Genomic DNA, 21,740 nt, shown 5'->3' with positions numbered 1-21,740 from the left:
AATCTCAGAATAAATCTTGCCCAGAGTCTGTTTGCTTTAGCAAGACTCAATGGAAATTAATGAAAAGCAAAGCTGAAGAACTCAGTGCTTTGTTCGTTAAAAAGAAAATTGTTGTGCATCAGCCTGTAACATCATGAACCACGGGCTTTAAAATTAATATCCCCAGCACTAAACTTTCATTCCCATGGAATGTTCAGCCTGACTCAATTTGCAAGAGAATAAAATCTTTTAAAGGGTGACAAGTAGCAAATAAAGATTCACTCCTCTGATGCTGAATCCCTGCGCTTTTTTTTTTCCCCTGCAGATTTTTTTAACGACTTGGATGCATTGATGGGACCTATCACCTTGCACAGCAGTATGGAGCATTTAGTCCAGTACACTCTACAAGGACTTCACTGGGTGCGGAATAGTGCTCACTTGTCATAATGACTGTGTGCCATTCACATGGACAGTATCCCTTTAATGGATAATTCAGTTATTCTGGACACTGTGCTACAGATATAGTCAGCTACAGCATTGATCCAAACAAAGGTGAATATTTCTTCAATATTGAGCAAAATTATTCTGAGTGTAGACATGTATGTGCACAGAGGTACAATATACAATGATGTTTCTTCAGAATGAATTGTTCTGTATCACTCTCCAAACATTTTCATACTCTAGAAATACTATAAAGAACTGATCTTAATGCACAAACATACCCTTTCTATTCTTATACTGAAAAACTCAGAAACCAAAATCTTATGGGTTGATTGAACCAAGTGCAATAAGCACAGATCCCTGTTCAGGAAAGCTCACAATAGATACTTAACTTTAAGCTTGTACTGAAATCCTGATGACTTCAGCAGAGCTTAAGCACATACACAAGGGCTTTCCTGAACTGGAATGAATGAGGGCGAATCATAGACATGGAGAATTTTTACTGCGAACATGGACACAGAAGTTTCCATACTAATTGTGCCATCTCCCTGTTACTTCTCCACTGGAGCACAGAGAAGAGGTGTGTAGTCCACATTAAGTTGGAGAAAGACAGCATTCCTTCATGTGCAATAAGTTTCAACAAATTGCATGCATTTCTTTATCTCCTGTCTTTTTAAATAACTTTATGTCTCGTTCAGCTCCTCACCAACAGTGCAACCTACAGTATCAAGCAAAAGTAAGGTCTGAAAACAGATATGCTGGTAGGAAGAACTTAAAAGAGAGGGTGGAAAATTGCATTTTGTTACTGACAGTAAATAGATAAGGAAAAAAATATGGCAAACAGTAATCCACTTAGGAAGGAAAATGTGTTAATTTCGGCTGCACACACAGAGAGACAGATATTTATAACAGTTGTTGGCTTTGCATGGGAAGGCTTCATCCTGCAGTATTTGACTTTCATATCTTTTTCATCTAGCAGAAGCTTGCAACATTTTCTTCCAGGCTGTATGGGAGCATTACATGCAATTTCCTTTATCTGGGAAGCTGAGTTTGCTGCTCATCAGGCTAAGAACTGTTTCCTATCATAATCCTCTCACTCTTCATGCATAATCCTCAACTAGGCTTTAACGTTTCTTGATTTATGGGATGTTTTTAGTTCCTGTTGACAGGCTGTGTTTTTCATGCCAGAGAATTAATCCCTCAATAATTGGAATTTAATTTGGGTCAGATGAGGTCAAGGCCGGTTCATATCAACTGCGCTTGCACTCAGTGCATTTTTCTTCATTTTCAGTGGTTTTCACATATTTAGTTTTTTTTTTTCTATATTGGAAAGATTTTCTTTTGCAATCAGATTTGCTGCCTTTACTCAAATCAGCAGCTCCAGTGACTTTCAGTTGACTATTCTAGTCCAAGGCATTAGTGGAACCCTTTTACTGTTATTTTCTAATCTAATTTGCTTACATATTAAGAAATTGTGAGTACAAAAGACTTTCAATAGAAGATACAAGTAGCCACTGATACAAATGGTTGATTAATTGATACTTGCTGCCTTTATTTTTCCATCCCCATTTTTGAAGAGCTGCATTTTGAAGAAAAGATACCAAACAATAAGGCACAATTTCTCAGTCAAATGTCTTTGGTAGCACAGACTCCATGTATCCCATGGTAAAGAGTGGGCTTATGAGCACACTGAGGCCCACATAGCTGTGTTTTTCTGCCGAGGCTGCTCACCATAACTCCAGCTCAGACTCAGCATTCACTGTGCTCTCTGAAGCAGCCACCAAGGAACTGCTCAGCCCCAAGCCATCCTGGGCCGATATTTTTGTGCCCATCGGTGCTCAGATACTTCCCCCCAGGAGAATGCCTGTGGCTGTGGCCACCTCTTAGCATGGACTTGAGTGTTAAAATGTGGCTGGCTTTAGGAGAGAACATGTACTTGCCTTTAAATGACAAAATACGTGACCTCTGAGTCCTGCTGTCACCCTTAGCCCTGGCTGTCACCCACCCCAGAAGGAACACAATTTGTTTCGTCACAAGTATCGTGGAGAACTCGATCGGTGCCTTTCTGTTTATCACTTGCCTGATCTCCAGCCGTGGAAGGAAGTCTGTCAGGATTTGCTAGACTAGTTGCAACAGATTCTGTCAGCTGCTTCAATGCCATCCACAGGTACTGCAGGATTTCTCCTCAGATCAGGAAAGTGAAACTCCAGCTAGATTAGCTTCTGTTTTCTTTGACGGTGCCTATGATGTTTATCTTCAGATAAGTTTGGGGGTTTGGGAGCCCTTTCTGATATTTAATGTTGAAAAATTTTTGAAGTAACATATATTACTTGCCTTAAATGGAGTTTAGTTTTATTGCACATGTGGCATTTGAGTTTCAAATATGGAACTTCGAAGCATGTTTATTTTACTAAGATCGGGATATTTTTCTTAATCATGATGAACTCTTTGTATGGATATAATATGTCAAGAAACTTCAAAGAAATGCAAGAATCAATGGTGTCCTGTTGTAACATTTCCAAGTACTAAGCATCTCTGTAGATGATTGTCCTTTCCTGTACATTGCTCTCATATTGAGTTATTTCAGCTAAAATACCTATTGCTTCCATGGAAATCTTACTGATTTTTAGGTTTTGTGCTGGCATCATCTGTGTTGTCTGATGAGCACACTGAGCCTTAATTTCTGGTGGTGCAACAGGATGAGTGGATTAAAGGGTTTGGCCTTCTCTCCATAGGGTTTCTCGCAGCTAAACTATTTTAGCGAGGTTATTTAGAATACTCTTCTGTGCAGGCTATTTGCTCTATAGGGTTGCTGCTGATTGGATGTCTGAATGTGGCACAGTGACAACAAATACTTAATTTCATCTTCTTAGGGACTGGTCTGCAAAAGTGCATGTGACTTCAGGTCTGGTCCCGTTGAGCATATGCACCACTTTAAGAACCTGAAAGTCTTAGGCATATCACACTGTGAGTCAAAGATGCTCTGTGTGTTTTGGATGGGACCAGAGGAGGCTGTTCTTTTTTGCAGTTCCATGAAACACACTGACTTATTTTAATCTGCTGTAAAATCCAGGAACATGCAGGCTTCTTTAGCCATAGAAACATTCAGGTTCAATTTTGGAAAAGTAAAAAGTCATTCTGTACAAATTCAGAAGGATTATGCTGAAGGAAGATGTTTGCTTACAAACAGAGGCTTCTGAATCAGTAAGAGTTCATACAGCAATGGGAATGGATGCATAAGAACTGTGTATTGCAGGTGGGCTTGACAAATCCACAACAGCCTGTAGGATCCTCACAGACAGCAAGATCATACAGAGTCCTTGGCCTTAAACCTTTATAGTATGGCATGGTGGCATGAGTGTCAGGTAAGAACAAAGCATATGCAGAGGTTCAAGTGTGGTCAAAAGCCAGGCATAGTCCTTCCTGTCACATGGCAGGATACCCAAACCCCTTGTTTGCCTATTTCTTCTGTTCAAATAACAGAGCTCCAAAGGAAGAGATTATAGTGAACAGAAGACCTTAGGTAAAGGAGGTTAAGAGGATCAAGCCCTAAGTGTAGATACAAACACATATGTATATACTGTAAATCTAAATAGTAATAAAAGTCACTCAGCATGAAGGATATTACCAGTGCCTACCATTGATCATCAAGTACTCATCACTGAGCAGCCATATCACCTAAGAAGTGCAGTAGCTGTTGTCAAAATAATTTGTGTAGCTAATTAATTTATATGAAATGCACCTTTGGGACTGTGCCATAGTATCTCTTTTGTAATACAAATGTTCAACCATTTTTCATGGCTACTGATTCAAGTCTGAAATGTCAGGATATCTTTTCTTCCCCAGATGAGAACATACACTTAGACCTGGCTAATCTGTACTTAGTTTATCTACCCAAGAGATTTTAGTAGTCACCAGCCTTAATGCATGTACAGTATATGCTATTCACTGACTTAGTTGTATGTTTTAATCCAAATGAAATTGGAATTTTCAAAGCGACTTGGATTAATGGCATCTGCCTAGATATCCCATAGATGTGACATTAAATGATTCATGATTTTAAGCAAGAAAGTTTGACTTTTATGTAAATAACAGTGGATGAATTCCTTGATCTTTTTACAAGACGATTTTTTTAAAATTAAAAGATTGTCAAAGCAATAGGTTTTTTAACTCTCCTAAATTTTTGGCAGGTTGTGGGTTCATGGTGAAAGCTATATTAAGAACATCTCCTTCTGCAATATGCCTTGTCTTACATAATCCTCTTAATGCTTAATATGTCAGAAAATGTCCACAGCAATGGCAACATTTCCCTCCCCCATTCAGCAAGAATCCTCAAACTAAAGAATAAAATCTCCTGGCACAATAGAAATACAAACAATGCCTGAAGTATACAGACTTGTTAAGGTATCAACAGAAGTCTGTCTGGCACAGACCTAACATGCCTCTCATTTTGTTATCTTTTGTTACAATTTACATCACATATTTGACCTCACTGTGTTTGAAACTAAAAAATTAGTCTAGTTTTCATGTCTTAAAAATGCCTGGTTGGTCTGATCAGTATCATAACTGTTACATTAGATATGTGCTGTGCACCAAGGGCTGGGAAGGCATGTAACCATAGATAAATTTGTCAGAATGCATTCAGAAAAGCATTTGGATGGTCTTATGTCTGGTATGTCTCAAGAAATGTGGAATTATGTCTCTGAGCCAATATTGTTTGCATGAAAAATTAGCTACTTTACCATCTCTCACAAAGATGCCGTTTGCCCTCAAAAAGGCCAAGCCTCCATTTCCAGCATCACTGGCCCCAAGCTGTAAATTGCTCTTAAGGTTGATTAACAAACTGGGAAAGTCACTTTAGGTCCTGTTTGTGCTAACCTGACTAAAGCTGCAGAGAGGAAAACACTAAGATTTAGAGCATCCATTGGTCTTTCAAAAGGCTATGGTTTTCTTCAGTGAGATGGGGGCTATTTCTTCAAATAATTCCTCTGCTTCCACTTGCTGTCTAGCCCCGTTGCTCTTGGTAGCCCACAAGTATGCCTGACTTTCAGGGGTGTTTCCTACTTTGGCAGCCCAAGCTACCTTTCCAATGGGGTGCTGGAACACAGAGCAAGAAACTCACAGGCTTTTGCCCCCAAAACCAGCAACAAATACACCAAGGCTCCTTCACTTTTTCAATTTGTGTAGCTTGAATTTCACACACTGCAGCTTGAAGCCCAGCCTTATCCTTGCTGCCCTCAAAGAATTCCAGAAGGTCCAAGGAAAACAACAGAATTAAGGGGGGTGGGAGGGATTTTCTCTGTCCCATGGCACATAGTCATTTTTGGGAGCAAATACAGTGAACAGCATGAATGATAAGGCACTCAGGTCTCATGTTTCTCATATGTACTTAACATTAGGGATACTTAACATTTATCTGCCTCATAGGGCTTTATGAGAATTAATTAATGTTTGCAAATCACTTTGTATCCTCAGAAGGAAAGTGCTGTTGAAGAGCTATGGAAAAAAAATGCTAAGTACACTGGATGAATTTCACCCCTGAGTCCAGAGCTACAAGACCCACAAAATCCTTAAGTACTATGTAAGCTTTTGGTGTAAGCACCGGAGTGTATAAAACTTGTGCTTAGAGCCAAGGGGTGTCACAGTGTAGGTGAAATTGCCATTCCCAGAGTATCTATGACTTTGATCCTGGCAGAGAGCAAGAATCACAACAGTACATAATGGGACAAACAGCATAGATTAACAAAGTGCTGCATGGCCATCCTAAGAGTTTCAAATCTTGTAATGTCTTTCAGTCACTTTGTATTTCTGCAAAAGAAATCTGTACAAAGTATGTTCCTCAAAACAGCCTCAAGTGTTCAAATAATTCATTAATCCAAATCCAGCTTCACATAACTTCAAATCAATGGAAATTTTCTTTTAGCATGGTGCATTGCAGAGAGCTAGATGCTTAACAAAGCATTTTTTTAAAAAGTCTCTCGTGACAAAATAGGTGTCTGATTTTGATGCACATTACCAGTAACCAAAGTGGGAAGTCACAGATTGGTTGGGAACACAATGTTCTACTCTGTGTGGGAGTGACCTTCCCAAATCACACCATTGTTAGACAGTATCCCCAGGGCAGACTTCCAGCTCTGTTCTGACACAGAACAGAGACCTGTAGAAGTTATCAATAAAGCACTTCACCAAGGACTGAACACCAGTCAAATCAACAAAATGTTTCTAACGTGGTTCATGTTATTCAGTCAACACTAACAAGTTCTTTCTTAGAAGTAGTTATCCTTTTCTCCTCCACTTGGCATTCTTATATGTGGAATTCTCACCCTGTCAACAGACATGAAAGAAAACATTTCCTGAAGGAACAAGCTAGACACAGATAACATTATAACATTTACCAAAGGACAGGCCCTTCTTATTCTTTTTCTCACTTCCATTTTGGAATACACCTGTTTTTAAAAAATAATATTTTCCTTTGCAGTTTAGATTTATCATAGAATCATAGAAAAGTTCAGGTTGGAAGGGGCCTTGAAGATCATCTAGTTCCAACCCCACTGCAGTGGGCAGGGACACCTTTCACTAGATCAGGTTGTTCAAAGCCATGTCCAGTCTGGCCTTGAACATTTCCAGGGATGGGGCATCCACAGCTTCTTGTGGCAACCTGTTACTGTGTCTCACCATACTCAGAGTAAAGAATTTCTTCCTTAGCTCCAATCTAAATTTAGTCTCTTTTAGTTGAAAACTGTTTCCTCTTGTTCTGTTACTACAGGCCCTAGTAAAGTCTTTCTCCATCTTTCTTATAAATGCCCTTTTTGTACAGAAAGACCACGGTCACAGTAAGATCTCCCCAGAACCTTCTCTTCTCCAGGGTGAACCCCAGCTCTCACAGCCTGTCTTCATAGGAGATGTGCCCCATCCCTCTGCCCATCTTCATGGCCTCCCCTGAACCTGCTCCAACAGGTCCATGTCCTTCCTGTACTGGAAACCCCCGAGCTGAACACTGCATTCCTGGTGCTGTCTCACAACAGCAGAGTAGAGGGGAGAATCATCTCCCTCAACCAGCTGGTCATGTTTTTTTTAGCTTTCTGGGTTGCAAGGGCATGTTTCTGGGTCATGTCCAGCCTCTCATCCACCAGCACCCCCAGGTCCTTCTCAGCAGGACTGCTCTCAGTCATACACCCCTCATCAGTATTGATACTGGGACTTGGACAAACACGGGGACAGGACCATGTAATTGACCTTGATGGGCCTCATGGGATTCACATGAGGGTCCTCTCTCTCTCTCAAGGTCCCTCTGGATGTCGAGGTCCTTTCCTGCAGTTCTAGACATTTTCTTCTTCAACTCCATCTCCTGGCTTGCGACATGCAGGACAAGGGAGAGTAGAAACTAGTGGCAGGAAAAAGGTGAAAGGCAGTGAAGAGCTCTCCAAGCAGTTCAGGACCTTCCTGCTTTCTTCTCATTCACACCCCATCCGTGGGACTGGCATCCACCTTCTCTCATTATTTCTAGCAAGAGAATTCAGTTCCCTCTTGAGGAAGGACAGTGAGTGCTGATGAGTCCATGCAGAGTTTTTGACATCTCTTCTCCTCAGCAGGGAAAGGCAAATGGGAGGCTTTTGATCTGGGGATCAAAAGCCCTTGGTGCTGGTGACTCAAATACCTTATGTGAAACAGCAGGCAGCTGGAGGGGTGCCAGCAGCATCTCCTGGCCCAATGCCTTGGCCTGACTGTGCCACCAATCCACTTGAGTTAACTTTGCCACTTCATGGCCCTCCAGTAGAACAAGCAGGAACTGGAGGTCTCACCTGTACAATGCCATTCCTTAGGCCATGGAGGATACACAGTCAGCCTTGTAACAATTCACTGGGATTAAATAGGAAAAGAAGGTGGAAAGAGAGAAAAAGGATTCTGATTTAAACACAGAAGTTGGAAATCACCTCATCTTATACTGAAGGTCTAAAATAAGCACAATTAATCTCACCCTAGAAATGCTTCTTTGTCTCCACTGGCTAAAAAGGGGGTTTAGGTAACAAGCGTAGATACAGAGGTGCTATAAATCCCACCCCAGGTTCACAGTCATACCTGTTGCTGACAGGAATGCCTGATGAAATTGGTGAATATCTCTGGATGCACTGAGGCAGGATGAGGCTGCGATCATGTTGGGAGGGAGCACATATGCAGGAAAATAGACATGTGGTAATAACATTTATTTCTCAGATGTTTCAAGCATATGTTTCAGACTTGGACCACCTCTTGACCACTCTATAATTTACTAGGCCTAAATCCAAAGTAGATCCTTGAGAATTGAATGTATACCTTTTTCTATTAAGATTACTGAAATATCAAGAAATATTTTACAGTTTACTAGACAACTGCAGGCACTTTTTCCTTATGTTGCCTGGAAGTAGAGCTAGCCTCCTTTAAAAAAGGAGAAAGTTTTTCTGTAGATGACAAAAGAGATGAGATTGGCTATGAGCCTAAGTGAAGCCAATATTACTCTTTTTTATGGAAATTCAACAGCATTTTTCAATTAATTATGTGAAAATGGGAATCTTATCCATGATGAACAGCCCAGCCCATAGGCCACACAGAGACATCTAAAGCTCGTGGCCTGCCAGCAGACCAGTGAATGCCACGGCAGCTCCTAGGGCTGGCTTCCCTTGCTGTTGGTGGAGGCAGAAAGAGCCGTGGTGTATTGGGAGCTCCAGAAAGCCAGGTCAAGGTGCTTGCAGTGCATTGTCTCTTTCCATGGACAGCAACAGGAGGAGCAGGAGCCAAAGCAGAGGAGCCATGCAGTGTGAGAATTGCTCTCTGGGCAGTGATCCCTGGTCTTCCTGTGCAGGGGCATTGTTCTGTGCTGACCATGGCAGATGGAGACGATAGCCAGAGTAACAAATCATGGCTGCACACCATACTGCTTTTGGCATCTCCCTGCCTTCCTGGGCATATTATTTATGGAAACCTGGACCGCAGTGGTGTCTGCTGGCCAGTGCCATGTTGCAGTAGGCATCCTACAGAGACTCTCCTTGGAGTTGCCACCTTGCAGAAGTCAAAAATAAACCACACTGTGGATGGGTGAGGGAAACAAATGGGTGGGGGAGGCAGTACAGGGTGGGCGAAATAACAAGAGGCTTACACGGTGTCATTACTTCTCCTGCCAGTTGCAACAATCACAGGGTTCTCTCCCCATTTCCCATGCTGCACGTGGCACCAGTGGCTAAAAAGGCACTGTGGCAATCCCAGTGTGGGATCAGCTGTTGGCTGGCAGTGCAGACAGCACACGACAAGGTACTGGCGCATTGCGACTCTTCCCCATCTCCCTTTTCACACAGTGAGCTCCTGAGCGAGGTTCCCTGGCCAGGTGAGGTATGCAGAGACCAGTTTATGACTAGATTTATTTTTGTAACAAACCACAGAGGTTCATTTCCATATTTCGTTTATAGCCACGAACGTCAGTGGATTTTTTGTAAAATTACTCAAGTTGAGATGACTTTGTTTGCAGCTCATAAAATAATGCTCATGTTGCTCTCTGAGGATGTGCTACCCGAGCCTCCCCCACCCTGCTACAGCAGTTTATCTTTCTGCTGACCATAATCCCACACTATGTCCCCATACAGCAGGCAATATTGTTTACACAGGTTAATAAACGGAGTATTCTGTACAGTAATTTATGCTGTAAAGTATGTACATATGTCACAGTAGCAGTCACAAATGCTTTAAACTGCCTTATTTATTAGATTGACTAGCATTTTCCCCCTTGCTCCAGAATACTTTAAATTATTTTTATCTTTGCATTAGGTATTTTTTTAGTTGCTGCATTTTGACCCAATTATTGAAAAAAAGGCTTTTACAATAAATAAATATCTAAAATTTAAGTAGAAATAGCAAATTCACTGCCCATCCAACTAATATAGCTCTGATTATGATTACAAATAAATATGGTATACTCTTATCTGTGTATCATAGTATATGCCAGAAATCATATTCCACTTGTGATCAATACAAACAAGAGCTTTAGTAACTTTCACCTATTTCATTCTTCCATTGTGAGACAAAAATATAATAAAATACTTAATGTAAAATGTCCCTCGTGAGAGCCCAGGTCTTATTCCTCCCTCAGGCAAAACTCACATTGGCTTCAGTGGGAGATTTACCTAAGTACAACATAGGGACATCACAAAAATAAATATATGGCATATAAACAGTACTTGTGCATTGTAGTCAGTCCTCTCCTCTTTAGTGAGAAACATAGGGTAAATGCCACATCTGTAATGCTCCTCTGTCTCACTGCTTCCCTTCTGCTCTACGAGTAAAAAATTGAGATTTAAAACCAATTGTATTTGTTCCATTTGCTCAAAATAAATAGAAATATTTTGGGGATCAGTTCCAAGCCAAACTAGAAAGTAAAAGAAAATGTTGCTTTTGTTCATTTTCATGTTAAATTATGTTACACAATTAAACAGGATAATGCATACAAAGGCAATGAAATTATTAATTACTTGTTTTACTGTTTGGAGATTTTGCTATGTCCACAGTTCATGTAAAACTCATGTAGCACAGTTTCTGGGATGGTGAAAAATCCTACTGTAATGTAACAGAATGAGCCTTAAGGATTTGTAAGAATAAGCACTTTTATATTAAAAAGCAAATATTAATTCATCAGTAATATTACTTTTTTAATGTGACAATAAACCATGAAATCAACATCCTTCTGTCTCAATTATGCCTCATCTGTCTCTTTCTTAAACCTTTTTCCAAGGGAAGCAATTGCCTGGTTTTGTGTCGCAGCTTTTGAATCCCATCACAGTCACCTGTGTTCCTGCCTAAGTCACATACCCTCATTCACAATTCCTTTGGGGGCGAGCTCATGAAAGCTTTGTACAAGGAAGGAGGAAAGGTTCTTTCATTACAGCCCATCTCAGTAGCAGGACGCCAGTTTTAACTGGGGTGTCTGGCAGAAAAAAAAAAAAGATGTGAAAAGCGGCAGCTCTCAGGGAAAAGGAGAGCAGTCACTGCTACATTTTAGTGGGGCACCGGATGAGCACATCACCAATCTGTACTTTTCTTTATGCAGATGTAAGAAACAAGCCCCTGTCCTTAAGAGCAGTAACATCTGTAAGTAGTGCCAAAGCCAGCCATGATTTCAGCAGCTGCAGAGCAGCACTTGACAATTTACAGCCACTATTATAATAAAACCACAAGAAATGCAAGTCACTCTCCAGCCTGCCTTCCCCTGTCCTCACACACACACACAGTGTTTACCAACTATTTCCCAATTCCTATGGCTTCTTCCCATGCAGGATTGCCATTTCTTAGGAGTTCTTATTCCTTACTTGGGCCAAAACCTAAATGCTGATGTTTTAGCATGGCAGTTTTGCAAGTGGTGGAGTCTTGTGGTTCTTTTTTGTGCCATCAATACCTGTGGAGTCAGGGGTTGGACATTTTCCTACTTCTTACTGGGGAAGACATATTTTTCCAGGCAGCATCTGACAGCCAGGGCAGGTACTGGTGGAACATCTCAGGTGCAGCACAGAAAAAAAGACCAAACAATGTTCTGCACTTTGATGAGTCACCATACACAAACCTGTGCATTCAATGGACTGTAATCATCACAAGCTGAAGCACATAAATGGAGAGCTTTGGTCCTGAGGGTGGAGAATGGATTTCAGGAAGTGAATATGACTCATGATGGGCTGACACATGGCATTGCTGCTGCTCCTGATCACTGCCAGGAGGCTGCTGCTGGGACAGGAGAACAGGCCAAGAATGGTCTGCCCGGGCACTGGGAGATCACTTCCCCAGGCACTGCCTGCAGCAGCTGAGGAGCTGATGAACCACACGCAGAGGGACAGTTCCCCATAGCAGTGTTTCCAAGCCCACCAAGGCTCAGAGTGAGCCCACTGCTATCTCCCACACCAGTGCTGGTTCAGTTCTACACGCCAGACACAGGTTCATTAACTTCTGCCACTTAATGGAGCTCCTTGTTTTAGCACTGCACCTTCCTCTGAACACCTCAGCGCTTGGCTCATAATCCTGTAAAATATTCAGAATATGCAGAATTTTACCTCCTGACTTGTTCCTCTTAAACTTCCTCTTCTCAGTGTAATTCAAGGTCAGGAAAGAAATTAGGCACCCCTGAGCTAAAGACCTGGAGGGCCCATTACAATGATCTAGTCTTACTTCCCAGGAAAACACAGGCCATAACATTTCATCAAGGGATTTCTTTATGAAAGGCTAATAACTTGATGAAGAGAAGCCTAACCTTTTACTAAGGCACCCAGACTTAATTTAAAGACACAGAGCACTGAAGAATTTACTGCAGCTCTTCAACTCTTATAAGCTAAAAATTCTGCCCCAGTGTTTCACTCTGAATGGTATCAAAGCTAACTGCAAAGTCATACAGAAAAAAAAACCAAACAAACAAACCAAAAAAACCTCAGAACCTGAAGATGGAATATGTGTTCTGAAAGGGGAAAAACAAGGGGAAACTTTGCATTTTAGGGGAGTTTCTGTTCCTAACGTGAGGAACATATGCGTAGACAGTAGTATTTGCTATTCTGAAATAAATTAGTCTGTGATCTTGTTCACTGAACATGCAAGCCCACAAGACAAAACACAAAAGGAAACATTGCAACAAGTCCAGCTGAAATGCAGGCCTTGTCATCATACGTCCACATTTGCATCAAGCTCACATTCACAATAACGTGATTCTTAAATTTTCTTAAATTTAAAAATAGGAACCAGCAGCACATCTCAGTGTCCCTTAAAATGAAAGCCAGGCCACTCAACTGCCTGGATAGGGATTATTAGCTTGAAATCTCCCATCCCATAAGGAATTATAAATCAGTTGAGATGTGCTGTTACAGTGTCTCCCAGGACCATTTATGCAACTCCAGACAAGTGTGAATTTGAACTGATTTGATATTCTGTAGTCATTTTTCAAACACCAGTGTTACAAATCAGCTGTAAGAAGCTAAGGTTACATATGACAAGAACTGTGACTTGAGAGCACATATGCCTACATGCAGTTTAAAATAGTGGGGAATACAGTCCTATAGATACAGATCTTTCTTTTCCTTTTCTTTTTTTCCTGCTCCCTAGAAAAAAAAAATTGTGCTATGGACAGCTTATGATTTACAAATCCTTGCAGGTAAGCAGGAGAATGAACACTAAGCACAAGGAGTATATCCATTTTGGAAAGCCACTAGGGAAAGCGTAACCATCGTTAAAAGATTTCCCTGAGAGATATTCCCCAGCCCTCTCACTGCTGACACACTTCTCAAAAAGTACTAAACCAAGCTTTTGCAGCCATGTCTACTTAATGGTTTAGGCATTGTTAGCAGACACATTGTTTCAGGTGCCTGGGATCTGGATGACTTGGATGAACCTTCACTTGAGGGAAGAGCTCCTGAATCCAGGCAGACAGCAGTGCCTAAGCAGGGCAATACTCTCCAGTCCCTTCTAAATTATCAGTACCTGATGCAGAGCCCCAGACAAGACCTCCTTCCATCCAGCTGGATTCAGAAAAGTACATTCCTACAGGTGTTCCTCAGCATACCAAGCAAACCTCTTCAGAAACAAGTGAACCAGGCCACAGTTCCAGGTTGGGGCGTTTTGGTTTTTTGTTATGGGGTTTTCTTTGCAGGCAAATACAGCAGGTTTTTTTGTTACAATCTGAAAGCAAGCCTTAACATAAACAAGCCCTCTCTCAGGAAGAGACCCTAATCCGAGCTGCCCATTGGGATCAAGTACTTATTTGTAATACTGGTGTTGGAAAAATGAGCACAGAAAACCAAATCAGCAGAAACTCACACTCCTAAGACCGGCTCCACAGTCCCAACACCAGCCACAGCACACCCTCTGCCAAGGGCCCGGGACCTGTTCCACCACACCAAGTGTGATCCATCTTTATGTCATTCTTGCACATAGAACACTAGCAGCAGCTAGTAGGAAAAAATTAACTAGGCTTAATGGTCCTATAATGTGATTAATAGATTATTACTTAGTGGCATTCTAAACCCACTGATGAACCCAGGAAAAAAAAAAAAAAAAGAGAGAGGAAGCTAAGAGTGATAAAAGTTTTTTAAACTTCAAGGATACAAAATATAAACAAGGTGTCATCTGCTTCTGCAACTGAAGGCAACCTGGTCAGTCTAGATTCAGTGAATTGTTTTTATAGCACTCTTCATGATGCTGAATGGACTAAAAGCTTAAAAACAGGTTTAGATGAGGCAGACATAATTTGTTCTTGTTTCATCAGAACATAAATTTTGACTGGGGAGGGATTTAAATATTTAAGCTTAGGTCCTCTAACTAGCTTGAGCTAATAGTTTCTAATCAAAACAAGGTATTCTTTGCTGTGCATAAAGTTATTTGAGTTAAAACACTGCAAGAGTGGAGGACTGAAGCTTAAACACTGTAAATGAGGTATACACAACAATTTATTCTGTATTGGCAGCTTTAGATCAGGATCACAAAAATCATCGTCATCATCCAGACAAAACCACAAGAAGAGGATAAAGCTGTCCTGTCTGTTTCCAAGCATAAGACAGGGGTAAATGGATACTCACTTCACATGCTTTCATAAAGCTCCTGTAAAAGCACGAATAGGTGCTTTGAGATGATAGAAGGCAGTTGGAACGCTGAAAGCAATCCAAAATTCTCTTTTGATTATACATTTATAATGCATGCTTTCTGAAAATTTCACACTAAAGAAACAGAAGTGACCCAACTGGGTTTGCTTCTTCAGTTCAGCTGTTCTATTCACCTTTCCATTTGCCTTACCAGTGCCAATTTAAAACACGTGGGTCAGGCACAACTGGCTCATAATGAAGAGATGACACTTGGATTACATTGCATTTATGAAAGTATTACTAAATTAAGAAAAATATTGCACTAACAGGTGTCTTCCTAATTTTAAGTAGTGTTGCAAATTGTCCACCATCCTAGTTGCCCTCTCTAAAATAACCTTGACAGATTCTAATTCCACTACAGCTCCTTTTTGAGCAAGACAGCAGAAACAAAAACTTTGTGGATTTCAGCACAAAGTATCCCAACCTCAGCACTGAACCCCCTCAGCAGCATTTTTCCAGATAATATTCTTCAGATTACTCCTGAACATCATTCAGCCAATTTCCAATTTACTCACAACTTCCTACCTGTGAAAATTATTCATTTTCCAAATTATGTAATAATATGCAAGACATCTTGGTTTAGCTAGCCAACACAACAAAATAAGACTGTAGTATGAAGTAGGCTCAAGAAATAAGAAACACTTAAAAGTTAATTTCTTTTTCTGCTTCCAGACTGGAGTTTTAGTTGTAGAAGACAGAACTGTGCAAACAGGGCCCCCATACAAAAACTATGGCCCACAAGAGCTGCACAGGAGAGGCACCTTCCACTCCAGAACTCAAAGAAAGCTTTCTGCACTGTCATAACAGGACAGGAAGATAATCTATTTAACTGAGATGCAATTTAGTGCCTGGTGGCCCTGACAGCCCTGGAGGTCACTGTCTAATGCTGCATGAATCATCAGTGACTTTCCAAGGAGCAATTCTCACAGCCAGAAAATGAGTGCTTCAATACCAGAGCATTTAGCACATACAGTCCAACTTGTGTAAGGTGAAATAGTTGTGGCTCTTTTGACATGGAAGACACAAATTGGCTTTGATAGATCTACAACTCCACATACCAACCTGGGCTGAGTGGGTTGGAAGGGATACACCTCCTGCTAAATATCAAGGGGAGTTCCACCTTCATTGTGCTGCTCGTGCTTTCAGATCCAGGTACATCTTCCAGGCATAGCATGGAATTCCAGATGACCCTGCCTTACTACCCTTCACCGTATCTGGGAAGCATTACCAGAAAACTAGACTTTTAGAATGTTCTGAATGACTACAAAGAGGTAATAATGGGAAATCCTGTAGATTGGCATGGAAAAGCTATTACTGTGAAGACAGCATGGACAGTGTGAGCAATGCATGTCAAATCTACTAATTTATTAAAAGGAAGTCATAAATAGTTTAAGGATGGCATAAAACCAGACAGATAGCAAAAGGAAGTATTGAAAAGGCTTTTTCAATGAAGGGTAAGACCTTTCTTCTTGAAGTGGTAGAAAAAAGGGTCTAGGAAGGGGAGATAAGGTCAGGTTATCAGATAATGCAGTCTTCCTGGGTGGCAAGATATCTGCCAAATGAAATGAGACAGCATGAATGTAGAGATGCCAGAGAGGAGCTGGTTACAGTAATTAAGGTCTGAGGTGCTGAGCTCAGCACCAAATGCCTAAAAAACAGTACAGACAGCTCAACCAAGACATCTGACCAGGGTACAGCTGCAACCCACACAGCTAACAAGATATCCAGCTACTCAGCCAGCACTGAATTCTCCTCTGGCATACTGTCCATGCCCCTCCCCAAGCAGAGAAGATCCTGCAGAGACAAATGGAGGTCAGAGAGTGAGAATGAGAATGAGCGAGTTGGGGGTCAGAGGGTGTAAAGGCAGAGGCAGAGACTATCACCAGAAGAGATTGAAAGGAATGAGATTTGTTTATCTCAGAAAAGAGGCAGATAGGAAGGCACACAGTAAGATAAAATACCAAATACTCTAGAGAAGAAATATCTGACATTTTTCTCTAACTTGCTGCATAACACAAGAATAAAGGAACATTCAATGAAATGAAGACCTCATGCATTCAAAGCTGATCAAATGAAAGTCTCTTTCACATAATGTGTAATTGGACAGTGGAAAATTTCACCACAGGAAGCACTGAGGTCAAGAACTGTGCAGGATTCAAAGAAGGATTGGATGGCTATATGGATCACAGGAATATCCAGTTGGAACAATTACACTAAACTTTGGAAAAAGTAAAAAGACAGGCTTTAGAATGTAAGCCAGTACCTGACTACAGGAGAATTAAAATTAGGTTTCTATAAGGGCAGATTATCCCACATCTTTCTCGGAGGTCCTTCTGTCCTTGCAAGAAGTTGATGCTGTTCTCTTTAGGCCAGAACATCAGCCTGCATGAACTACACAATTTCTATTTTGCCACTTCCACATAAGCTTTAGAGGCACTGAATAGCTTTGTGTAGCTGCAATAAAGTCAGAAAATTCAAACCCCCCTTTTTTCACTAGTGATACAGCCATGGCACCACCTGCAGTTAACCAGCACAAGGTGTTTTTATCTCAATTTCCTTTTTCATAGCGTGGCTACAACTGTGGAGCTGCAGCCTTGCAGACATGGAGCGACAGCATTCGCTACCTCCCTCACCTCACCCCAGAGACAAGCTCAGTCTGGTCAGCTCCTTTTCACTGTCTTGCATGCCCTCTTACAGAAGAGGCAAAACTTGATCAGGACCTGAGCTTAATCCAGTAGCAAGCTCTGTTGGGAGGCTTGTGCAAATTAACCTCTAATTTCCTTTCCAGAATACTGTCTTTGGCCATGGTGCTAAATGGAAGAGCCCAGGCCTCCTGTTAATGCCCATGCAGTTGATCAGTGTGCTCTAAACCATGTCTACCAGCTTCAGGATCTCAGACCTCAGCAGGATATACAGGCTCCATCCAACTCCTGCTGCAGTGGCAGCAGCTCTGTATTTACACCACACATACAGCAGTTCTGTGTTACACAGCACGTCAGTAAACTTACTTCAAGTGCCTCTCTAATCCCTGCCCAACCATGCACTATTTTTCTAGGCATAGATAGTTTCCTAGACAGGCATAGGCACCTGAAACCTATTTAATTGCAGTTTTAGTTCTTACATCCCCTTTTGCAGGAATTCCTGCTTCCAGTTTTTCCCTCCTTCCCTAGCCTCATAAACTACCTGTTGACCTCAAATTCAGCCTGTTGCTGTCCCAGCTTTTCACAGGTAGCAGCCCAACAATCTCTATCTTAACTAGACCTGAAGGAAGACGGGGCAACATTCACCTTCCCCCTACCCTTTTCTCCTCTTTGAATGTGGTTTGGTGGAACCCACAATCAGTATGGCTTGTGTGCATAGGCTGTTCATTCTATTAGCAGGCAGATAGGCACAGCTTAGGAATCTGCACAAACAGAATCCAAATAAAAACAAACCCTGAGAGCCTGGGGAGGGATTCTTCCCTTAAATGATTTTTCTACTTTTATATGTGTCTTTATTTGTCCTCCTGCTTGTTCCACAGGACACCTCCATGTACTGCAATTATGCATCATTCACTTGACTGAGTTATGTGTTCCTGAAGCTGTATTTCACCATAGCCAACTCAATGGAGTCAAAAGGTAACTGTCCTTTTCTTGTGCAGCTGTTTGTGAAGTTTCTGCTCTCTGCTCAGTACCACTTCCTCAATTTTTACAATCTTGTATTACTACAACTATTTTCTGGTATCTCTGCTGATCATTACTGTAATTTTAAAATCTCTTTAAGGTCTCTTTGACCCCTCAGAATGAGCCTCTAACTGAAACAATTTAACCATTAAGAGTTTAGTTGCTTTATAATGCACCTTTCTCCAAACACAACCTTCCTGAGACAGTGACCCATGCTCCATGCAGTAGTCTGGGGCCTAATAACCATTTTCCCAGGGACTGTATTGCCTCTTTGGTGGTGCATTATAGCTCACTGTTCCATCGGTCTAGTGTCTTGTTTGCCTTTTTTATTGCAGCTGTGCACTGAAGTGACGTTTCCTATGTGCTTTTTTTTCCACAGTAACCCCTTTCTCTCTCTGATCAGTGTGTTGAATGTAACACCCATTCCCTACATTTGCTCTTTGTTCCCAGACTAATTACTTTTCATTTTCTACACCGAGCAGCATTTGCCATCTGCTGGCTCATCAACTAAATGATCCAAATCCCTTTTGAATCCGCTTGCATTGTTCCTTATCACTTCTCTCTGCTTCCAGTTTTACCATCCAGCCAGTGGAGACTCCTTGTACACAGTGCTCAGCTGAGGCACAGTAGCAGAGAAATGGGAAACCACACAATCTTCTCACACCTAGGGCAGAGCATCCTGCCTGCATTTGCCACTTGCTGCATTCATACAGGAAAGAAGGGTTCCCTTTGGAAAAAATTAGGCTCACATATGCTTCAGCCTGCTTGAGATAAAGGATGGCTTTAAGCCCAGGCCCTGTGCTGGAGGACAGTGCCAGGCAGTCTCTTACACCAGAGATCCCAACACAGGATGCAGCTTTCAGAGACCTCATCTGGTGTGCCCACTCCAAGATACAACTGGTACTCCACTGCCCACCTCACAGCTCCCATAATGTGTCCTGGAAGAAGAGGCACATTCCACATCTCCTCACACCTTGTCCTGTTTGTGTGTGCACGGGTGTCTGCACACCTCTGCACATGGGGAAAGGGGAAAAGGAAAGATGAATGTGGAAACAAGGTAAGATTTCACTCATATAGAAACCAGCACCATCATAGCCCTACAGGCAAAAGTATCCATTTCCTCTCAGCCCAACAGGGCAATTTCTGAAAATCCAGCACAAAGACCTAATTGTGGGTGACCCAACTGTGGCCTTATGGTACCTGAAAGGAGAATACAAAAAGACAGACAGAGACTATTTGCAGGGGCATGTAGTGACAGAACAAAGGGGAATGACTTCAAAGTGAAAGAGAGTGGGTTTAGATCAAATACTAGGAATAAATTACTTACTGTGGGGGTGGTGAGGCATTGGGACAGGTTGCCCGGAGAAGCTGTAGATGTCCCATTCCTGGAAGCTCTCAAGACCAGTTAGATGAGGGGCTGAGTAACCTGGTCTAGTGGAAGATGTTCCAGCCTATGGCAAGGGGGTGGGAACTAGATGATCTTTAAGGTCCCTTCCGACGCAGGCCATTCTATGATGAATTTATGAACTTGTTCTGAAATACTTCAGGAAGTGTCCAGTGTGTGGAAGGCCAGATGTATGTGTAAGAATCAGGGGTCAGCTGGGGACACACAGTTTTTTTCCAGGCTCTGAGAGCCAGAATAGTGCAGCACTGATGCTTTTAAAACAGGGTTTATGGGCAGGCTTATGCTGTGCTGAAGCATGAGCCACACGGCATTCTCTTGGAAACTCTTTTCTGTCTCAGCAATAGGAAGCCTGACTTGCTGGTCTGCTGTTGCCTTTGCCTTATTTTGCTTGTCATTTAAGGAAAAAAATGTCTTGGATCACCCAGAGTGAGCAATCTTCGGGTTTATTTTTTTGGTCTTCCCTTGAAAGCATTGCACACACTTGATGCATCAGCAGCTGCCTATCCAAACTGCATTCAGGTAAGAGAACTAGATAATCTGTGCATTGCTTGCAAATTTTCTAGTAATTCATTTATGTGGAAAATAACAACAGAATGGTTCATTCAGAAGGTTACAATTTTGCAGCTGTTTTAGGGTCCACATGCAAAATGAACTATTTTTTTCTTTACAGTTCATTGATTTTCTGAATCCCAAGTTCAGAAAGGCCATGCTTGATTTCAAACATTTGCTGCTCCCATTTATAGTGTTTTTACATGGTGATTTGAGTTAGGACTGCAAAACATAGATAAATCTTTAATAAGCTATGAACATCACAGGAAATAATTTGTGCCATGCCTTTCTCGGGCAGGCAATCAGCATAACCAGCCAAACTAACTTGTCCTTGCCTGTGATTGGAGATACTACTTTTTATCCCAAATTTTTCACATTTAAAATCAGTTGGCATTCTAGATGCTCGGCATTTCTGAAAAACAAGTTTTAACTCTAATTGAGCATGGAAAAATTAGCATTTATTCCTTACTACACTCACATCCTCCGTTCTGCTACAACAGTGCAGTAGGAAAAGGGAGTTTTGCTAATTCATGGCATTCTTTATTAATATGTAAATCAGAGGACTCCATCACAGTCATGAGTGGAAAGATTTTTCATAGTCTTCCTTCTAGTCTTAGGTATCTAATAAAAGAATGAAGCTCCAAGCTGAATTTCACTTACTTTCATGTCTGAAGAGTTAGCATTCTGGGAGAACAGTGACAGCCAATATTCAGCATTTTTAAACAGCAAAACTGCTGCAAGCTAGTTTAGACCTGTCCCTGTACATCACAGCTGTATCATTTGTGCAGCACACAGCCTCACAGAACTGCCTGGAATTCAGGAGTGTGATTGGACCATGCCATCTCTAGGATTATTCAATTCACTGGAACTTCTCAAAACCTTCTCTACCATAACATTTAGACCCCACCCAGAGCCTCAGTCTTGGCTTCCCTTCTGGCAAATTTGCATACAATGAAAATAGGACAGGAATCTTGCAAAAAGGGAAGGATTCCAATGTTCCTCAATGACAGTATGATTTGCTCTACATCACAATATGAAGCAACTGAAATTCTCTCCAAAACCACTGCAGAGGCC

At 41.6% G+C, this 21,740-nt stretch overlaps 1 protein-coding gene across 1 annotated transcript in view; it reads left to right on the top strand.

The window, feature by feature from the left end:
* AFF3 (ALF transcription elongation factor 3) overlaps nt 1-11,097 on the top strand; it is a 277,772-nt gene extending 266,675 nt beyond the window's left edge. Inside the window, exon 21 of the mRNA XM_059840318.1 lies at nt 305-11,097. Coding sequence (XP_059696301.1) covers nt 305-426 — 122 coding nt within the window. The 3' untranslated portion in view covers nt 427-11,097. The remainder of the gene's footprint in view (nt 1-304) is intronic.
* The last annotated feature ends 10,643 nt before the right edge of the window (nt 11,098-21,740 follow it).

Source organism: Haemorhous mexicanus, chromosome 2 (genome assembly GCF_027477595.1).
Source record: "Haemorhous mexicanus isolate bHaeMex1 chromosome 2, bHaeMex1.pri, whole genome shotgun sequence".
NCBI classification, from domain to species: Eukaryota; Metazoa; Chordata; class Aves; order Passeriformes; family Fringillidae; genus Haemorhous; species Haemorhous mexicanus.
Note: the sequence above shows the minus strand (reverse complement) of the source record. Positions and strands in the feature narration are given on the sequence as shown.